The sequence below is a fragment of the Lactuca virosa genome, chromosome 3 (assembly GCF_052849685.1).
Source record: "Lactuca virosa cultivar CGN04683 chromosome 3, Lactuca_virosa_CGN04683_v6, whole genome shotgun sequence".
In the NCBI taxonomy this organism is placed as follows: Eukaryota; Viridiplantae; Streptophyta; class Magnoliopsida; order Asterales; family Asteraceae; genus Lactuca; species Lactuca virosa.
In genome coordinates, this window is record NC_136428.1 from 81,920,712 (window position 1) to 81,942,905 (window position 22,194).

The window sequence follows — 22,194 nt, forward strand, 5'->3', positions numbered from 1 at the left end:
GAAAAGATTTGGATAAACGAAGATCAGTTACAGGGTATGTGTTTACACTAAATGGTTGTGCTGTTAGTTGGAAAGCCCAGTTACAGTCTACAGTTGCCCTGTCTTCTACCGAGGCAGAGTAAATGGCGATTACAGAAGCAGTTAAGGAAGATATCTGGTTGAAGGGGTTATTCGGAGAACTCGATGATAGAATAAAGGTGACCACAGTTTTCTGTGACAACCAGAGTGCTATCTTCTTGAGTAAAGATCAAATGTTTCATGACCGAACAAAGCATATTGATATTCGTTATCATTTTGTGCGGGATATCATTGAAAAAGGTGATTGTGTTGTGGACAAGATTCATACAGATTATAATCCCGCTGATATGTTCACTAAAAGTCTTCCTATAGCCAAGTTCAAATTATGTTTGGACATGGTGGGTGTTTCTGATCGCAGTTGAGCCTGAAGGCTCGTAGGTGGAGGAAGTATTATTTATTTTTCGGAAACAATTTTTCTCTATATAATTTTGCAGGTTCTTATGGAAGTTTTAGAGTTTGATGAGCTATAGTTTTTTGACTAATCGTAAAGCATGACTTGCTTAATTTTGATGTCAAGGTGGAGATTGTGGAAAATGTTGCCTCCAAAATTAGCAAGTGGCAAATAGTTCAGGGGTTATTTCCGTAACTTATCATTTACTATTCATAGTTTGACTATGAATAGTAATATATATGTGAAATGTTTGAAGAATTGGACGACACATGTGAATTTGGAGATTTGTTATTCAAAAGTTTGTAGGCGGAGTGTTTGGTCATGAATAGTATTCAAATTTGAAGGCGCAACATTTTTGGACGACGGCATTTTTTATCCTTTCATATGTTCTTTTCTTTGGCTATAAATAGCCTAAGCCATTTCATTACGAATGAACCCAACAATCAAATATATATATATAGTAAAACATTACATATATATATATATATATATATATATATATATATATATATATATATATATATATATATATATATATACTGATACACCACCATATATTTTAGCCCTCTCACTCTATTTGTAATCTCTTTCATAATCCCTGTAAACACTGCAAATTATAGTGAATTGTTTCTCGGCTTCCTCCGCCCGTGGTTTTTTCCCGATTTGGGTTTCCACGTAAATTCATGTGTCTCTATTCTATTTATTTTATTCGTATTTCGTTGTGATTATTACGCTTTGATAATTTTTGATCCCATTCCGCATTGAGCTAATATTATTTAAGTTTATTCGGATCCTTCGTATTTCACAACATTTACTTTAAGACCAAAACTAATGTGGAAACATTTTAGTATTCGAGCTAGGTTCTTGATACTCCCTGTTTCTCATTTACCAATAAACATGGCGTCATCGGCGTAAAAGAGATGTGTTAGGCATGGTCCATCATTTGGTAATATGACACTATTGTACAATGATTTTTGAGACACATTCTTAATCGCAATATTCAATCCATCCTTTGCAATTATAAAGAGAAAAAATGACAGAGGGTCACCCGACTCCTTTCGTGATCAGGAACTCCCGTGTGGGGGACCCATTTACAAGAACCGATGCCATTGAAGACGAGAGACAACCATTTATCCAATTCCTCCATTTATAACTGAAGCCCATTTGTTCCATTATAGAATCTAGGAAGCGCCAATTCAATGAGTCAAATGTTTTTTCAAAGTCTACCTTGAATATGAAGATTCTTTCTTTTGCCTGTTTGGCCCATGAAAATTTTTCATTGACTATCAGTGGTCCATCGAGGATATTCCTTCCTTTGATGTAAGCCGATTGGACTTCATCAATAACTGGGCCAATAACTGATTTAAGTCGGGAGGCAAGAATATTTGCTATGATCTTATATAAACATCCAATCAAGTTGATGGGTATGTAATCACCAAGGTGAAGAGGATCTTTAACTTTGGGGACCAAAGTGATGAACGATGAATTACAACCACTCGCGAATTGACCATATGTTTCAAAGTGTTTCCACAAAGCTAATTACATCTCCTTTGATAAGATCCCATTTGTTTTTAAGGATTTTAAAAGTGTATCCGTCCGGCCCAGGGGCCTTATCACCACCACAGTTCCAAATGGCTTGCTTTATTTCATCAACTTGTATTGGTGCCTCCAGTGAGTCAATGTGGTCACTTGAGAGTTTTTTGAATTGATCACTAATTAATATAGGTCTGTTCGATCATCTCTCATGAAATTTATCTGCAAAGAATCTATGAATTTCATTCACTGACACGTACAATGAACATCTAAAATACATTATACTTTTTAAAGAGTACCACCCCCACTACATTACAATTTATTTTCAACTTATTTCTTTTATCAATAAAACTATAAAAGATCTGTAATTATCTCATTTTTTTTATCATACATTCTAAAAACCAATTTACTTTGTTTTTGCAATGATTTTTAATGTAAACAAGTTTATATATTTATAAAAACATAAAACAATCAAAATTTATAAATGAATATTGAGAAAAAAAAAATCTTCTTAGGAGTTTTGATATATACCTGCTCATTAGAAAGACTTTATTGCTGAATAAAAATCGAAGGGGTAATAAGCCAAAAAAAAAAAACATTAATTATTAGTTGCTGAATAGTTTGATCTTTTAGTTAAAATCTTTTAAATTTTTTATTCATCATATATTTTTTAAATATTTGTTTTTCTGTAAGTCAACTTTGGTATGATAAATATTTCTGGTGAACTAGTCGTTAAAATTTCTGAACAACACGCCTCGCATCGTGAGAGTTCCATAGAAAGATATGTCATATAAGCTTTTTATATCTTTAAGGAATGTTTTAAGATAACATTAATTATAAATATTTTAGGAACAAAAAAAAAAAAAAAAAAAAAAAAAGATAAGGTTGAATTAAAAAGCAAAAAAAAAAAGTACTTTCCAAACATCTTTTATACGATATTATCCTCTCCACCTACATTTACCATGATAAATTCGTATATCATGCTCATGTCGCATATTGTTTGTCTTTTGAGATTTTTTGCCTTTTCACAGTTTCACCTTACTTTTTTTTTTAAAATTCAGTCACATTTGTTAATAAACATTGGGTTTGTAAAAAACAAATTTTGTTTCACTTGTTGAGATTGAGAAGAACGCTAGGCCCTATGGGCCTCCACCATGGAGTAAATAATCTTAGCCTTTTAAATATGTTGTGTTTTTTTTTTTTTTTACTAACGTTCCGATTATGAATATTAAAAATGCATTTTTAGTTATATTTTCTTTCATAGTTAACAAATTTAGGGTTTTCATACAGAGAAAATGTCTACTGGGGTTTTTGTGTTATAATATTCTCTTTATTAGAAGAGGACATATTTCTTTTTTAATTTTAGCATCTCTTAAGATGAAGCTTTGGGTTAGTGAATACTCTAACAACAAATATAATGAAAAGTTGACATATTTTTTATATTATTTTTGGTATAAAATTATTCTAACCTAACCAAATGTAAAGTTGGCATAAATTTTTTATTTTATTTTTCGTTTAAAATTATTCAAAATGATAATTCTTAATAGTTTAACCTTTTAGTTAAAAATAATAATTTTTTTTTCATCATATATCTTTAAATATTTCGTTTTGCCTAAATCAACTTTGGTATTATAAATATTTGTGGTGAAGTAGTTGTTGAACTTTGGTAAATACACGCCTCGCATCGTGAGAGTTCCATAGAAAGATATGTCACATAAACTTGTTCCATAGAAAGATGTCATATAAACTTTTTATATCTACACGGAATGTTTTAAGATAACATCAAATACAAATATTCTAAGAAAAAAAAAAGAATAAGATTGAATTAAAAAGCTAAAAAAATATTTTTAAACATCTTTGATTCGATATTATCCTCTCCACCTACATTTACCATTGATAAATTTGTATATCATGCTCATGTCGCATATTGTTCTTGTCGTTTGGGTCTTTTTTTTATTTACTAATTTTTATTCGTTCTTTACTCGGTCATTTTTGTTAGTGAACATTGGGTTTGTAAAAACAATTTATATTTCATGGGTTTAGATTGAGAAGAATGCTAGGCGATATGGGCCTCCACCATGGTGTAAGTAATCTTAGCCCTTATAAAGAAAATGTATACTGTGGTTTTTCTGTTATAATACTTTATTAATTATAAGACGAAAAAACTACCAATCAGGAGACCCGGTTATATAATCAAATCAAAAAAATAGCCCACGCCTTAAAAGTCCAAACCCAAAAATCCCAAATCCACAAATTTTAATATATCTAGATAATAGCATATACAAACATAAACCAAAACATGGAAAATTCCATACAACAATACAAAAAAGTCTTCTAATTTTTTTGGCAACTTCTAATCTTAAATAAATGAATAACATTTGGTAACTTCTAATCTTAAATAATAAAAAAACAATTTCACTAAGATATACTCAACAAAATAGCTGGTGGCTTTTGAATTTAATTCCTTACATTCAAGCTCATTCATCCGAACAAAACTTTTTCTTTAATTCGATTCTTAAAATCTAAAAAGTTAAAACCCAACCATACCCTAATCATTATTACATTTATCACCATGGAATCGGAATTCAATTCCATCACCGATTACTCTCTTCAATTTCATCAAAATCCTGCGATTCCAATCCTTCATCCCCATCCGAAATCCTTGGAACACGAATCCTACCTTCAAAACTCCTCTCAATCTCTCCCACCAATTCCAATTCCCCTTTCCCTTTCAAATACTCCACACATTTTTCAAACACATCTTGATCCAATCTACACCCCCTTTTATCCTCAGCCACCACACACTTTCTCAACACCTCCACCGCCTTCTCCATCTCACCCTCCCTAACATACGCCGCCACAAACAACCCCCACGTGCTCGCCGGAGCCATCTTCCCCATCCCCACAACCCGCTCAACATACTTTTCCGCTTTCCCCAAAATACCCTTCTTACAATACCCACCAATAACCATATTCGGTATCCTAAAGTCAAAAGACAAGTTTTGAGCTTCCCATTCGGTCAACATCTTCTCAGCTCCATCAATGTCATCCAATTTCACTAATGCATAAATCACAGATGAATAGCCTCGATTGTATACTTTACTCCATGAGGATTTGTATAAATTCCATATTCTATACACATCATCTTTTTTACCTAGAGAAGCGTACATTCGAATAAGAATTTCCCAAGCTGCCCCTTTGGAATTCCCACGGATATACCCTTCTGATTTCTGTAACATTTCATAGGATTTTTCCGGTTTACCGGATTTTAAATACCCACCTGAGATGATGATGTAGGCGTTCCAGTCAACTGTAAGTGTAGAGATTTCTTCCATTCTTTTAAGAACTTTTTCCATTGCTTCAATGTTGGGGAGAGAAGCGTATGCACTTAATCGGATGTAGAAAGTTGGTTTATCACATGAAATACCTGTTTCTAGCATTTCTTGATAGGTTTCATCTAGCTTTTTGATGTCTCCGGTTTTTTTGTAGAGATTAAGCATTGAGTTGTAAGAAAGTGTTGTCATCATTCCCATTTGCTTCATCTTTTCTGAGAGGGATTCTGCTTTTTCTAGTGATTTTGTACTGGAGTAGCAGTTTAGAAGGGCGCCATAGACTTGGAAATTCTTTACTTCGTCTGGAATGGTATTGAAATAGTTTTCAGCTTGTTCTACGCCTTCGACTCTTGATAGTAGATCCAAGTGAACTGCAAAACCTGCTGGGTGAAGTTTCGTCCTTTTTTTGGACATCCATTCTGAAAGCTGCCATTAGAAAGAGTTGATTGTAACAATGTTTGATCACAGATAGATGAGAGATGTGGATCTGAATCGATTTCTACAAATTAATACTCAACATTTGATTTTTGAAATGAGAATAAAATATCCTAAAGCTTCAATGCTTCGATGATCTATAACCACATTTGGAAAATACAAGTAGCAGCAGGAAATGAACTTTTGGACATAACAATTGGAAGTTGATATACTTGAATCTCGATGATTTTTGAAACCAGTTCTCGATAACTGATTTGATTAGGAGAAAATAGAATGAGAATCAATGGTTAACATTCGCGAATTTTAGTATACACGAACCTGGAGAGCGTGGGTGTATCGATTGAACTTCCGGAGGCTTTTGATTATGACAATGAGCTGCTCGATTTTGACGGATTTACCTTCTTTTTCCCACTGTTCGAGTATCGGTATCATCGAAGCGTTAGGATCCCCGACGGGTGAAATCCTCCTGTACAGATTGTCATTCTTCTTAGGAATTGGCTTTTCCTGGATGATGCTTGTTTCAGTCGAGTAAAACAAACCCCTAGAAATGGAAATGTAACCTTTTGATGATTTACAGGATCGAAGCAACGCCATCATCATCATGCTCATGCACAGAGAGATTGGTTGAGAGAGTAGTGAAAGGATTCGAAATTTTCGCTGATTTACATTGATTTTTAGGGTTTAGGGTTCTACGACCTCAGTGAAATTTACATTACAGTCCTTCAATATTGGTCTTTCACACGTTTATACCCCTAAAATATTATAGTTTTGTTAAATTGATCTCTTTCTAGTTTCTGGTAACTAAAACATTAGATTACTAAAAGTATAATAATTTTAGTGGTAGTGAAATTTGTTATTCTTTGATGTATAAAATATATAAATTTTTTCTTTGTTTAGAATAATTTGCAAGTTTTGTCGTTATAATTTTTTTTTTTCCTTTCAATGATCTCTATGATTTTTTTTACAAATTTTGTCTATTACCAATTTAAAATAACGATTTTACTTTTATTTTATACATTTTTATTAGATTTGGTTATTATTAATGTTTTTGGAAAATTAAAAATCCCACCCCTTCCCACCGGTATCCATTCCCTCCTCCACTTCCATGTGGTCTAGTTGGAAATTCTTGTTCATCATTTATTCTTCCTAATTTGTTTTGTTGGAAAATCTCCACCTCCATGTGTCTCATCTTTTATATATTGTTTGATAAAAATAATAATTATTAATTTTAAAAGATTTAGCTTACCAAATAAAAATAAAAATAAATAATGATTAAAAGTTTTCACTAATTTAAGCTGAAAACTTTAAAATTTGCATAATAATAATGATAAAACCACTCAAAACCATTTTTTTTCTATTTTTTTTCCTTAGATGGAAAACAATTTCCAAAAGTAGTGTGTTTAAATTAGTACGACAAGCATTTTTATATTTGAATATTAAGGTTGTATAATTTAATGGATTATGTGGGTCTACTATGGTTGAAAATAAATGGAAATTATATTATGTAAAAGATTATATTAATAAGAGAGAAATATAGAAGAATTGTGTATAAATGTTAGAGATTAAATCAGTATCTACATGAGGTTAATAAAATATTTTTTTAACTGTTTGAACGGTCAAAATCATAAGGAAAAGAGAAATGAATGTGAGACTCTTCTTAGAACGGAGTGTCCGATCGCTAGGCACTCGCTATGCTCGCTATGAAGAAGAGAACACGGCTCCCTAGCGCTCGCTAGGGGGCTCGCTAAGCCCAAGTCATTAGATGTTTGGCACGAAGAAAGAGAAAGGATTGGGGTTGTGATTGGTCCAAGTGTATTTAACCGGATTGCTAAAATGGTGGACTGATTTCAATGCCAAAGAATGATGATAATCAACAGCCGTCATTTGACCGATCATCTTTGGACGATGGACAATCGTAATCTAAATATGTCACCAGAAGACGAATTAGAATGTCAGTTTTTGGAGGAAGACTCGTTGCTTTAGTGTGTTCTTTTATGAAGTGTGTTTTTTATATACTAAGTCTTGTTTCTAGGTATTAAGTCGTGTCTGTTAGTGTTAAGTCATGTTTGTCGTGGTTTGAATTATTAAATCGTGTTTCTAGGTATTTTGAGTTTTAATTTATTGTAACTTTTTTAATTTAATATGAAATGTTTGTATTTTAAAAAAAATATAATTTATATTATATTAATTGTTGGTGGTTTAAAAAAATAAAATTTGATTAATTTTTGTGCATAAAAAATGTTTGTGTATTAAAATAAAATAATTAAATTAAATTAGAAAAAAAATTGGAATGCTAGGAGTGTTACCATTCCCTATCAAATGTCAAGATTAGGTGTTAAATGGAGAAAAATGATGTGACACTCAAAAAGTTGATGTAACAAGGTTAAGGAGAGTGTTACCACTCCCCTTAACCTTATGGTAGAATCGAGCTTCAATAGGGCCGAACCATCAAACATGGTGTTCCGATGTCGAGTCGTACTTGTAAACTAAGACCCTACACATAACAGGAATGATAGAACACTCAGTCTTCAGTTCTGATGATCTTGATATTACCACTTTTGTTGTAGTAGATTCCAAGTATATTTGGAGCCTATGAACTGCAATGAAACCAAACATATTAGTAGGAATATTCAAAACCTAATATCTTAAAATTTTGGACAGTGGATGTTAATATCGAAGTCTGTATCCAAAACTTCGGATACAAATTCAGATATTAAATCAGAAAATACTTAAATTTTAAAAAAAGTATATGTTTTTTAAACACTATCAACCATAAACCAATATTGTTTTCTTTTTCATTGACTAATGAACTGATTAAGTAAAGAGAAATCTAGTATAAAGTCTTTACATTTTGATCTCATATTTAATTAAGTTCCTATATTTTTTTCTGATTAATTCTCAAATACCGATAAACGTATTTATTTTTATCCTTTTTCCCGGATACCAGGTCATTCACTTTCAAAATTTATACTTTTGGCGCAAATTTTAAATTTTATTACAAATTTGGTCAAAAGTTTACACTTTTGACCCAGATTTCAAAATTTTGTTACAAATCCATCCTAAATTTAGTTTTTTACATGTTTTTTCGAAATTTTGTTTCAAATATGTTATTTTTGCTTTATAAAATCATATATTTACAAAAAAAAAACACTTTTTCACATAAAAAGCCTTTTTTTCTATATAAAAACTTTTTTTACAAATTTTTTTTATTAGAAGAAAGGTTTTTTATGTGTGAAATATGTTTTTTTTTGTATAATTTTGGTCCAAAAGGTTTTTCACACAAGGGGTTTTTTATGTGAAAATATGTTTTTATACAAAAAAAAAACATATTTTCACATAATTAAAAAAAACATTATTTCACATAAAAAAACATATTTTTGTTTGTGCATCTATATAATTCGAAAAAGAGTAACGTGTCAAATATTATTTTCACGTAGGAGGAAAAAAATTATTTTCACAAAGGATGAAAAAACTATTTTTGTTTGTGCACCTATATAATTCGAAAACGAATAACATATCAAAAACTATTTTTGTAAATATCTTGGTTTTTTATGTTAAAAAATGTTTTTATTTTAGTATATATCTTGATTTTTTATTTGAAAACATGTTTTTTAGTTTTTAAGCAAAATCTAGTAAGCATAACCAACTTCAACTTTTTTCATTTTAATATAAACCAATAAATTGTAACACCTATTTTCACTTATAAATATTAATACATACAAACCATTGTTTATAAAAATAAAAGTGAAAATGTTAGGAAAAAATCCGAGAAATTTCAATATGGAATATCAAGAACAATCAGAATCAATCATCACAATATGCAAGTAATCTGATAAAGGTTTTTCTTGTATTGATTATGAGATGAACGTACAGAGAAAACCCTAATCTGGTCAAAAGCTTACACCAAAAGTTAACCTAATGATTATTTATAGGGAACAATAAATATCTACCATAAATATAAAATAAATGCCTAATATAAAACCAATGCCTTAGAAGAGCTTGATTAAGAACTTCTACTGTAAAGGCATCGTAGGGAATCATAAAATGATTAACCCTAAAAAGGCTTCCCTAAATAACCAAATATGCCAAATCAGTTTCAATATCTCAAATACTCAACAATTTCCCCCTAGGTGTTGAAACTGATGAAGATCACGATTTCCGATCTTCTTGGCATTTCTCCCCCTAAATTGTGAGACTCATCAGTACATGGGGTCTTCAAAACGAGAGAAATAGAAATAATCTTCCAAATACGAAATCCCCCTTGAATAATCATCACCCCCCCCCCCTTGAAAATTCAACAAATACCAGGGAGAGATTCCGGAAAGTTAAGAAGAATCACCAACAATCTTCAAAACCCATCAGATATGATGAAACAAATTCTTTTGGAATAAACCCAATCTTCAAAAAATTAAAACCGGAAAAATAACAAAAAATAATTTTGTATTTTTCGATTTTTAAATTTAGACAAAAGAATAGAATAAGAAGCAATAACTTAGAAGGGTTTAAAGAAGAATAAGACCAAAGAAAAGGATAAGAAATGAAAATAGTTTTGGTAAGAAGGGGTAAAAATGGTAAAAATCCAAAAATGTTGAAAAGAAATTTGGATATTGGATTAAATCTGTGAACTTCTGAAAGTCAGGGGTAAGGATGAAAACATATCCCATATCTTCAATTTAACGCTGCAATAAATACCGATCTTTCAACGTGGATAGAAAACGTGAAGTTTGTAAACATTTGGGGACTGGAATTGAAACTTTTCCATCTTCTTCGTTTGAGGAACAGCGACGCATCTTTTGACTTAAAAAGTCAAAATCAACATTTGATTACAGCAGCCGAATAAATACCTTCGATCAAATTATCAACCCAAATTAGCTTTTAATTTCGATTACCATTGATAATTTCTGAAGATCCAATTTCAGATTTTTACATCCAAATTCAATTCCGATCAGTACTAAATTCTGATTTCCGATATTCCGATTGCGAATCTTTAATCCCAGCACTCCGATCGATTTGAACCTCCATGAATGATGGACTGCAAACCTTCGTTTCCAGTTGATGTCGATGCGATTTCAATGTAGATTGGTGAATTCCGACTCCAAATCGATTGTAAGAAGACTACGAGAGGGTGGTACAAATTCCAATTTTGACTTTCGATTTGGATTTGCAACTGTGAACTATCGAGCCATGAAAACGAACCTGTAGATGTAGATGAGGAAGCGAACTTAATCCACTACGTTCGTTTCTAAATCTAGTCAATTGATGATGAACCGAAAGCGAATCGCAGGTTCGCTTCAATTTCATACCCAAAGCGAAATCAACCGAACGTTCGGTTCCATTCGGTTCCAGTTGAGTTTCGCTTCTTAATCTTGAGTTTGGTTCTTAATGTGAGGTTCGCTTCTATGAGTTCGGTTCTTAATATGAGTTTCGCTTCTTAACTTGAGTTTCGCTTCTTAACTTGAGTTTCGCTTCTTAACTTGAGTTTCGCTTGTGAGTTTTCCTGACTTTCGCTTTTGGAAGATAGGTTCGCTTCTTGATTTTTCCACTTCAAGGAACGAAACACTGGAACTAGCAATAAAGCGAAACTAACTTTCCTTCATTGACTTTCGGTTTTTAACTTTGCTCTGATACCACTTGTTAGGAATAAATCCGATAAATTTGAATACGGAATATCAAGAACAATCAGAATCCATCACCACAATATGCAAGTAATATGATAAAGGTTTTTCTTGTATTGATTATGAGATGAACGTACACAGAAAACTCTAATCTGGTCAAAAGCTTACACCAAAAGTTAACCTAATGATTATTTATAGGGAACAATAAATATCTACCATAAATATAAAATAAATGCCTAATATAAAACCAATGCCTTAGAAGAGCTTGATTAAGAACTTCTATTGTAAATGCATCGTAGGGAATCTTAAAATGATTAACCCTAAAAAGGATTCCCTAAATAACCAAATATGCCAAATCAGTTTTAATATCTCAAATACTCAACAATTTCCCCCTAGGTGTTGAAACTGATGAAGATCACGATTTCCGATCTTCTTGGCATTTCTCCCCCTAAATTGTCAGACTCATCAGTACATGGGGTCTTCAAAGCGAGAGAAATAGAAATAATCTTCCAAATACGAACTCCCCCTTGAATAATCATCACCCCCCCCTCCCCTTGAATATTCAACAAATACCATGGAGAGAATCCGGAAAGTTAAGAAGAATCACCAACAATCTTCAAAATCCATCAGATATGATGAAACAAATTCTTTTGGAATAAACCCAATCTTCAAAAAATTAAAACCGGAAAAATAACAAAAAATAATTTTGTATTTTTCGATTTTTAAATTTAGACAAAAGAATAGAATAAGAAGCAATAACTTAGAAGGGTTTAAAGAAGAATAAGACCAAAGAAAAGGATAAGAAATGAAAATAGTTTTGGTAAGAAGGGGTAAAAATGGTAAAAATCCAAAAATGTTGAAAAGAAATTTGGATATTGGATTAAATCTGTGAACTTCTGAAAGTCAGGGGTAAGGATGAAAACATATCCCATATCTTCAATTTAACGCTGCAATAAATACCGATCTTTCAACGTGGATAGAAAACGTGAAGTTTGTAAACATTTGGGGACTGGAATTGAAACTTTTCCATCTTCTTCGTTTGAGGAACAGCGACGCATCTTTTGACTTGAAAAGTCAAAATCAACATTTGATTACAGCAGCCGAATAAATACCTTCGATCAAATTATCAACCCAAATTAGCTTTTAATTTCGATTACCTTTGATAATTTCTGAAGATCCAATTTCAGATTTTTACATCCAAAATCAATTCCGATCAGTACTAAATTCTGATTTCCGATATTCCGATTGCGAATCTTTAATCCCAACACTCCGATCGATTTGAACCTCCATGAATGATGGACTGCAAACCTTCGTTTCCAGTTGATGTCGATGCGATTTCAATGTACATTCGTGAATTCCGACTCCAAATCGATTGTAAGAAGACTACGAGTGTGTGGTACAAATTCCAATTTTGACTTTCGATTTGGATTTGCAACTATGAACTATCGAGCCATGAAAACGAACCTCTAGATGTAGATGAGGAAGCGAACTTAATCCACTACGTTTGTTTCTAAATCTAGTCAATTGATGATGAACCGAAAGCGAATCGCAGGTTCGCTTCAATTTCATACCCAAAGCGAAATCAACCGAACGTTCGGTTCCATTTGGTTCCAATTGAGTTTCGCTTCTTAATCTTGAGTTCGGTTCTTATTGTGAGGTTCGCTTCTATGAGTTCGGTTCTTAATCTGAGTTTCGCTTCTTAACTTGAGTTTCGCTTGTGAGTTTTCCTGACTTTCGCTTTTGGAAGATAGGTTCGCTTCTTGATTTTTCCACTTCAAGGAACGAAACACTGGAACTAGCAATAAAGCGAAACTAACTTTGCTTCATTGACTTTCGGTTTTTAACTTTGCTTTGATACCACTTGTTAGGAATAAATCCGAGAAATTTGAATACGGAATATCAAGAACAATCAGAATCAATCACCACAATATGCAAGTAATATGATAAAGGTTTTTCTTGTATTGATTATGAGATGAACGTACAGAGAAAACCCTAATCTGGTCAAAAGCTTACACCAAAAGTTAACCTAATGATTATTTATAGGGAACAATAAATATCTACCATAAATATAAAATAAATGCCTAATATAAAACCAATGTCTTAGAAGAGCTTGATTAAGAACTTCTACTATAAATGCATCGTAGGGAATCATAAAATGATTAACCCTAAAAAGGCTTCCCTAAATAACCAAATATGCCAAATCAGTTTCAATATCTCAAATACTCAACAATTTCCCCTAGGTGTTGAAACTGATGAAGATCACGATTTCCGATCTTCTTGGCATTTCTCCCCCTAAATTGTGAGACTCATCAGTACATGGGGTCTTCAAAGCGAGAGAAATAGAAATAATCTTCCAAATACGAACTCCCCCTTGAATAATCATCACCTCCCCCCCCCCTTGAATATTCAACAAATACCATGGAGAGAATCCGGAAAGTTAAGAAGAATCACCAACAATCTTCAAAATCCATCAGATATGATGAAACAAATTCTTTTGGAATAAACCCAATCTTCAAAAAATTAAAACCGGAAAAATAACAAAAAATAATTTTGTATTTTTCGATTTTTAAATTTAGACAAAAGAATAGAATAAGAAGCAATAACTTAGAAGGGTTTAAAGAAGAATAAGACCAAAGAAAAGGATAAGAAATGAAAATAGTTTTGGTAAGAAGGGGTAAAAAAGGTAAAAATCCAAAAATGTTGAAAAGAAATTTGGATATTGGATTAAATCTGTGAACTTCTGAAAGTCAGGGGTAAGGATGAAAACATATCCCATATCTTCAATTTAACGCTGCAATAAATACCGATCTTTCAACGTGGATAGAAAACGTGAAGTTTGTAAACATTTGGGGACTGGAATTGAAACTTTTCCATCTTCTTCGTTTGAGGAACAGCGACGCATCTTTTGACTTGAAAAGTCAAAATCAACATTTGATTACAGCAGCCGAATAAATACCTTCGATCAAATTATCAACCCAAATTAGCTTTTAATTTCGATTACCATTGATAATTTCTGAAGATCCAATTTCAGATTTTTACATCCAAATTCAATTCCGATCAGTACTATATTCTGATTTCCGATATTCCGATTGCGAATCTTTAATCCCAGCACTCCGATCGATTTGAACCTCCATGAATGATGGACTGCAAACCTTCGTTTCCAGTTGATGTCGATGCGATTTCAATGTACATTCGTGAATTCCGACTCCAAATCGATTGTAAGAAGACTACGAGTGTGTGGTACAAATTCCAATTTTGACTTTCGATTTGGATTTGCAACTATGAACTATCGAGCCATGAAAACGAACCTGTAGATGTAGATGAGGAAGCGAACTTAATCCACTACGTTTGTTTCTAAATCTAGTCAATTGATGATGAACCGAAAGCGAATCGCAGGTTCGCTTCAATTTCATACCCAAAGCGAAATCTACCGAACGTTCGGTTCCATTCGGTTCCAATTGTGTTTCGCTTCTTAATCTTGAGTTCGGTTCTTATTGTGAGGTTCGCTTCTATGAGTTCGGTACTTAATCTGAGTTTCGCTTCTTAACTTGAGTTTCGCTTGTGAGTTTTCCTGACTTTCGCTTTTGGAAGATAGGTTCGCTTCTTGATTTTTCCACTTCAAGGAACGAAACACTGGAACTAGCAATAAAGCGAAACTAACTTTGCTTCATTGACTTTCGGTTTTTAACTTTGCTTTGATACCACTTGTTAGGAATAAATCCGAGAAATTTGAATACGGAATATCAAGAACAATCAGAATCAATCACCACAATATGCAAGTAATATGATAAAGGTTTTTCTTGTATTGATTATGAGATGAACGTACAGAGAAAACCCTAATCTGGTCAAAAGCTTACACCAAAAGTTAACCTAATGATTATTTATAGGGAACAATAAATATCTACCATAAATATAAAATAAATGCCTAATATAAAACCAATGTCTTAGAAGATCTTGATTAAGAACTTCTACTATAAATGCATCGTAGGGAATCATAAAATGATTAACCCTAAAAAGGCTTCCCTAAATAACCAAATATGCCAAATCAGTTTCAATATCTCAAATACTCAACAATTTCCCCTAGGTGTTGAAACTGATGAAGATCACGATTTCCGATCTTCTTGGCATTTCTCCCCCTAAATTGTCAGACTCATCAGTACATGGGGTCTTCAAAGCGAGAGAAATAGAAATAATCTTCCAAATACGAACTCCCCCTTGAATAATCATCACCCCCCCCCCTTGAATATTCAACAAATACCATGGAGAGAATCCGGAAAGTTAAGAAGAATCACCAACAATCTTCAAAATCCATCAGATATGATGAAACAAATTCTTTTGGAATAAACCCAATCTTCAAAAAATTAAAACCGGAAAAATAACAAAAAATAATTTTGTATTTTTCGATTTTTAAATTTAGACAAAAGAATAGAATAAGAAGCAATAACTTAGAAGGGTTTAAAGAAGAATAAGACCAAAGAAAAGGATAAGAAATGAAAATAGTTTTGGTAAGAAGGGGTAAAAATGGTAAAAATCCAAAAATGTTGAAAAGAAATTTGGATATTGGATTAAATCTGTGAACTTCTGAAAGTCAGGGGTAAGGATGAAAACATATCCCATATCTTCAATTTAACGCTGCAATAAATACCGATCTTTCAACGTGGATAGAAAACGTGAAGTTTGTAAACATTTGGGGACTGGAATTGAAACTTTTCCATCTTCTTCGTTTGAGGAACAACGACGCATCTTTTGACTTGAAAAGTCAAAATCAACATTTGATTACAGCAGCCGAATAAATACCTTCGATCAAATTATCAACCCAAATTAGCTTTTAATTTCGATTACCATTGATAATTTCTGAAGATCCAATTTCAGATTTTTACATCCAAATTCAATTCCGATCAGTACTAAATTCTGATTTCCGATATTCCGATTGCGAATCTTTAATCCCAGCACTCCGATCGATTTGAACCTCCATGAATGATGGACTGCAAACCTTCGTTTCCAGTTGATGTCGATGCGATTTCAATGTAGATTCGTGAATTCCGACTCCAAATCGATTGTAAGAAGACTACGAGAGGGTGGTACAAATTCCAATTTTGACTTTCGATTTGGATTTGCAACTGTGAACTATCGAGCCATGAAAACGAACCTGTAGATGTAGATGAGGAAGCGAGCTTAATCCACTACGTTCGTTTCTAAATCTAGTCAATTGATGATGAACCGAAAGCGAATCGCAGGTTCGCTTCAATTTCATACCCAAAGCGAAATCAACCGAACGTTCGGTTCCATTCGGTTCCAATTGGGTTTCGCTTCTTAATCTTGAGTTCGGTTCTTAATGTGAGGTTCGCTTCTATGAGTTCGGTTCTTAATCTGAGTTTCGCTTCTTAACTTGAGTTTCGCTTCTTAACTTGAGTTTCGCTTGTGAGTTTTCCTGACTTTCGCTTTTGGAAGATAGGTTTGCTTCTTGATTTTTCCACTTCAAGGAACGAAACACTGGAACTAGCAATAAAGCGAAACTAACTTTCCTTCATTGACTTTCGGTTTTTAACTTTGCTCTGATACCACTTGTTAGGAATAAATCCGAGAAATTTCAATATGGAATATCAAGAACAATCAGAATCAATCATCACAAGTAATCTGATAAAGGTTTTTCTTGTATTGATTATGAGATGAACGTACAGAGAAAACCCTAATCTGGTCAAAATCTTACACCAAAAGTTAACCTAATGACTATTTATAGGGAACAATAAATATCTACCATAAATATAAAATAAATGCCTAATATAAAACCAATGCCTTAGAAGAGCTTGATTAAGAACTTCTACTGTAAAGGCATCGTAGGGAATCATAAAATGATTAACCCTAAAAAGGCTTCCCTAAATAACCAAATATGCCAAATCAGTTTCAATATCTCAAATACTCAACAATTTCCCCCTAGGTGTTGAAACTGATGAAGATCACGATTTCCGATCTTCTTGGCATTTCTCCCCCTAAATTGTGAGACTCATCAGTACATGGGGTCTTCAAAACGAGAGAAATAGAAATAATCTTCCAAATACGAACTCCCCCTTGAATAATCATCACCCCCCCCCCTTGAAAATTCAACAAATACCAGGGAGAGATTCCGAAAAGTTAAGAAGAATCACCAACAATCTTCAAAACCCATCAGATATGATGAAACAAATTCTTTTGGAATAAACCCAATCTTCAAAAAATTAAAACCGGAAAAATAACAAAAAATAATTTTGTATTTTTCGATTTTTAAATTTAGACAAAAGAATAGAATAAGAAGCAATAACTTAGAAGGGTTTAAAGAAGAATAAGACCAAAGAAAAGGATAAGAAATGAAAATAGTTTTGGTAAGAAGGGGTAAAAATGGTAAAAATCCAAAAATGTTGAAAAGAAATTTGGATATTGGATTAAATCTGTGAACTTCTGAAAGTCAGGGGTAAGGATGAAAACATATCCCATATCTTCAATTTAACGCTGCAATAAATACCGATCTTTCAGCGTGGATAGAAAACGTGAAGTTTGTAAACATTTGAGGACTGGAATTGAAACTTTTCCATCTTCTTCGTTTGAGGAACAGCGACGCATCTTTTGACTTGAAAAGTCAAAATCAACATTTGATTACAGCAGCCGAATAAATACCTTCGATCAAATTATCAACCCAAATTAGCTTTTAATTTCGATTACCATTGATAATTTCTGAAGATCCAATTTCAGATTTTTACATCCAAATTCAATTCCGATCAGTACTAAATTCTGATTTCCGATATTCCGATTGCGAATCTTTAATCCCAGCACTCCGATCGATTTGAACCTCCATGAATGATGGACTGCAAACCTTCGTTTCCAGTTGATGTCGATGCGATTTCAATGTACATTCGTGAATTCCGACTCCAAATCGATTGTAAGAAGACTACGAGTGTGTGGTACAAATTCCAATTTTGACTTTCGATTTGGATTTGCAACTATGAACTATCGAGCCATGAAAACGAACCTGTAGATGTAGATGAGGAAGCGAAGTTAATCCACTACGTTCGTTTCTAAATCTAGTCAATTGATGATGAACCGAAAGCGAATCGCAGGTTCGCTTCAATTTCATACCCAAAGCGAAATCAATCGAACGTTCGGTTCCATTCGGTTCCAATTGAGTTTCGCTTCTTAATCTTGAGTTCGGTTCTTATTGTGAGGTTCGCTTCTATGAGTTCGGTTCTTAATCTGAGTTTCGCTTCTTAACTTGAGTTTTGCTTGTAAGTTTTCCTGACTTTCGCTTTTGGAAGATAGGTTCGCTTCTTGATTTTTCCACTTCAAGGAACGAAACACTGGAACTAGCAATAAAGCGAAACTAACTTTGCTTCATTGACTTTCGGTTTTTAACTTTGCTCTGATACCACTTGTTAGGAATAAATCCGAGAAATTTGAATACGGAATATCAAGAACAATCAGAATCAATCACCACAATATGCAAGTAATATGATAAAGGTTTTTCTTGTATTGATTATGAGATGAACGTACAGAGAAAACCCTAATCTGGTCAAAAGCTTACACCAAAAGTTAACCTAATGATTATTTATAGGGAACAATAAATATCTACCATAAATATAAAATAAATGCCTAATATAAAACCAATGTCTTAGAAGAGCTTGATTAAGAACTTCTACTATAAATGCATCGTAGGGAATCATAAAATGATTAACCCTAAAAAGGCTTCCCTAAATAACCAAATATGCCAAATCAGTTTCAATATCTCAAATACTCAACAATTTCCCCCTAGGTGTTGAAACTGATGAAGATCACGATTTCCGATCTTCTTGGCATTTCTCCCCCTAAATTGTGAGACTCATCAGTACATGGGGTCTTCAAAGCGAGAGAAATAGAAATAATCTTCCAAATACGAACTCCCCCTTGAATAATCATCACCCCCCCCCTTGAATAATCAACAAATACCATGGAGAGAATCCGGAAAGTTAAGAAGAATCACCAACAATCTTCAAAACCCATCAGATATGATGAAACAAATTCTTTTGGAAAAAACCCAATCTTCAAAAAATTAAAACCGGAAAAATAACAAAAAATAATTTTGTATTTTTCGATTTTTAAATTTAGACAAAAGAATAGAATAAGAAGCAATAACTTAGAAGGGTTTAAAGAAGAATAAGACCAAAGAAAAGGATAAGAAATGAAAATAGTTTTGGTAAGAAGGGGTAAAAATGGTAAAAATCCAAAAATGTTGAAAAGAAATTTGGATATTGGATTAAATCTGTGAACTTCTGAAAGTCAGGGGTAAGGATGAAAACATATCCCATATCTTCAATTTAACGCTGCAATAAATACCGATCTTTCAACGTGGATAGAAAACGTGAAGTTTGTAAACATTTGGGGACTGGAATTGAAACTTTTCCATCTTCTTCGTTTGAGGAACAGCGACGCATCTTTTGACTTAAAAAGTCAAAATCAACATTTGATTATAGCAGCCGAATAAATACCTTCGATCAAATTATCAACCCAAATTAGCTTTTAATTTCGATTACCATTGATAATTTCAGAAGATCCAATTTCAGATTTTTACATCCAAATTCAATTCCGATCAGTACTAAATTCTGATTTCCGATATTCCGATTGCGAATCTTTAATCCCAGCACTCCGATCGATTTGAACCTCCATGAATGATGGACTGCAAACCTTCGTTTCCAGTTGATGTCGATGCGATTTCAATGTAGATTCGTGAATTCCGACTCCAAATCGATTGTAAGAAGACTACGAGAGGGTGGTACAAATTCCAATTTTGACTTTCGATTTGGATTTGCAACTGTGAACTATCGAGCCACGAAAACGAACTTGTAGATGTAGATGAGGAAGCGAACTTAATCCACTACGTTCGTTTCTAAATCTAGTCAATTGATGATGAACCGAAAGCGAATCGCAGGTTCGCTTCAATTTCATACCCAAAGCAAAATCAACCGAACGTTCGGTTCCATTCGGTTCCAATTGAGTTTCGCTTCTTAATCTTGAGTTCGGTTCTTATTGTGAGGTTCGCTTCTATGAGTTCGGTTCTTAATCTGAGTTTTGCTTCTTAACTTGAGTTTCGCTTGTGAGTTTTCCTGACTTTCGCTTTTGGAAGATAGGTTCGCTTCTTGATTTTTCCACTTCAAGGAACGAAACACTGGAACTAGCAATAAAGCGAAACTAACTTTCCTTCATTGACTTTCGGTTTTTAACTTTGATCTGATACCACTTGTTAGGAATAAATCCGAGAAATTTCAATATGGAATATCAAGAACAATCAGAATCAATCATCACAAGTAATCTGATAAAGGTTTTTCTTGTATTGATTATGAGATGAACGTACAGAGAAAACCCTAATCTGGTCAAAAGCTTACACCAAAAGTTAACCTAATGACTATTTATAGGGAACAATAAATATCTACCATAAATATAAAATAAATGCCTAATATAAAACCAATGTCTTAGAAGAGCTTGATTAAGAACTTCTACTGTAAATGCATCGTAGGGAATCATAAAATGATTAACCCTAAAAAGGCTTCCTAAATAACCAAATATGCCAAATCAGTTTCAATATCTCAAATACTCAACAATTTCCCCCTAGGTGTTGAAACTGATGAAGATCACGATTTCCGATCTTCTTGGCATTTCTCCCCCTAAATTGTGAGACTCATCAGTACATGGGGTCTTCAAAACGAGAGAAATAGAAATAATCTTCCAAATACGAACTCCCCCTTGAATAATCATCACACCCTTGAATATTCAACAAATACCATGGAGAGAATCCGGAAAGTTAAGAAGAATCACCAACAATCTTCAAAACCCATAAGATATGATGAAACAAATTCTTTTGGAATAAAACTAATCTTCAAAAAATTAAAACCGGAAAAATAACAAAAAAATAATTTTGTATTTTTCGATTTTTAAATTTAGACAAAAGAATAGAATAAGAAGCAATAACTTAGAAGGGTTTAAAGAAGAATAAGACCAACGAAAAGGATAAGAAATGAAAATAGTTTTGGTATGAAGGGGTAAAAATGGTAAAAATCCAAAAATGTTGAAAAGAAATTTGGATATTGGATTAAATCCGTGAAGTTCTGAAAGTCAGGGGGCTAAGGATGAAAACATATCCCATATCTTCAATTTAACGCTGCAATAAATACCGATCTTTAAAAGTGGGTAGAAAACGTGAAGTTTGTAAACATTTGGGGACTGGAATTGAAACTTTCCATCTTCTTCGTTTGAGGAACAGCGACTCATCTTTTGACTTGAAATGTCAAAATCAACATTCGATTACAGCAGCCGAATAAATACCTTCGATCAAATTATCAACCCAAATTAGCTTTTAATTTTGATTACCATTGATAATTTCTGAAGATCCAATTTCAGATTTTTACATCCAAATTCAATTCTGATCAGTACTAAATTCTGATTTCCGATATTCCGATTGCGAATCTTTAATCCCAGCACTCCGATCGATTTGAACCTCCATGAATGATGGACTGCAAACCTTCGTTTCCAGTTGATGTCGATGCGATTTCAATGTAGATTGGTGAATTCCGACTCCAAATCGATTGTAAGAAGACTACGAGAGGGTGGTACAAATTCCAATTTTGACTTTCGATTTGGATTTGCAACTGTGAACTATCGAGCCATGAAAACGAACCTGTAGATGTAGATGAGGAAGCGAACTTAATCCACTACGTTCGTTTCTAAATCTAGTCAATTGATGATGAACCGAAAGCGAATCGCAGGTTCGCTTCAATTTCATACCCAAAGCGAAATCAACCGAACGTTCGGT

The 22,194-nt window shown here is 33.1% G+C and overlaps 1 protein-coding gene across 1 annotated transcript; it reads right to left on the bottom strand.

Annotated features, from left to right (window-relative positions):
• Positions 1-4,396: 4,396 nt before the first annotated feature.
• Positions 4,397-6,430, bottom strand: LOC145166095 (pentatricopeptide repeat-containing protein At2g20710, mitochondrial-like). The gene is made up of 2 exons (XM_079085021.1): positions 6,088-6,430; positions 4,397-5,760 (listed from the first exon to the last, which is right to left on the bottom strand). Exons 1-2 carry the CDS (start codon positions 6,376-6,378, stop codon positions 4,597-4,599), a joined length of 1,455 nt encoding a protein of 484 aa, XP_078941147.1. The 5' UTR covers positions 6,379-6,430; the 3' UTR covers positions 4,397-4,596.
• Positions 6,431-22,194: the final 15,764 nt, after the last annotated feature.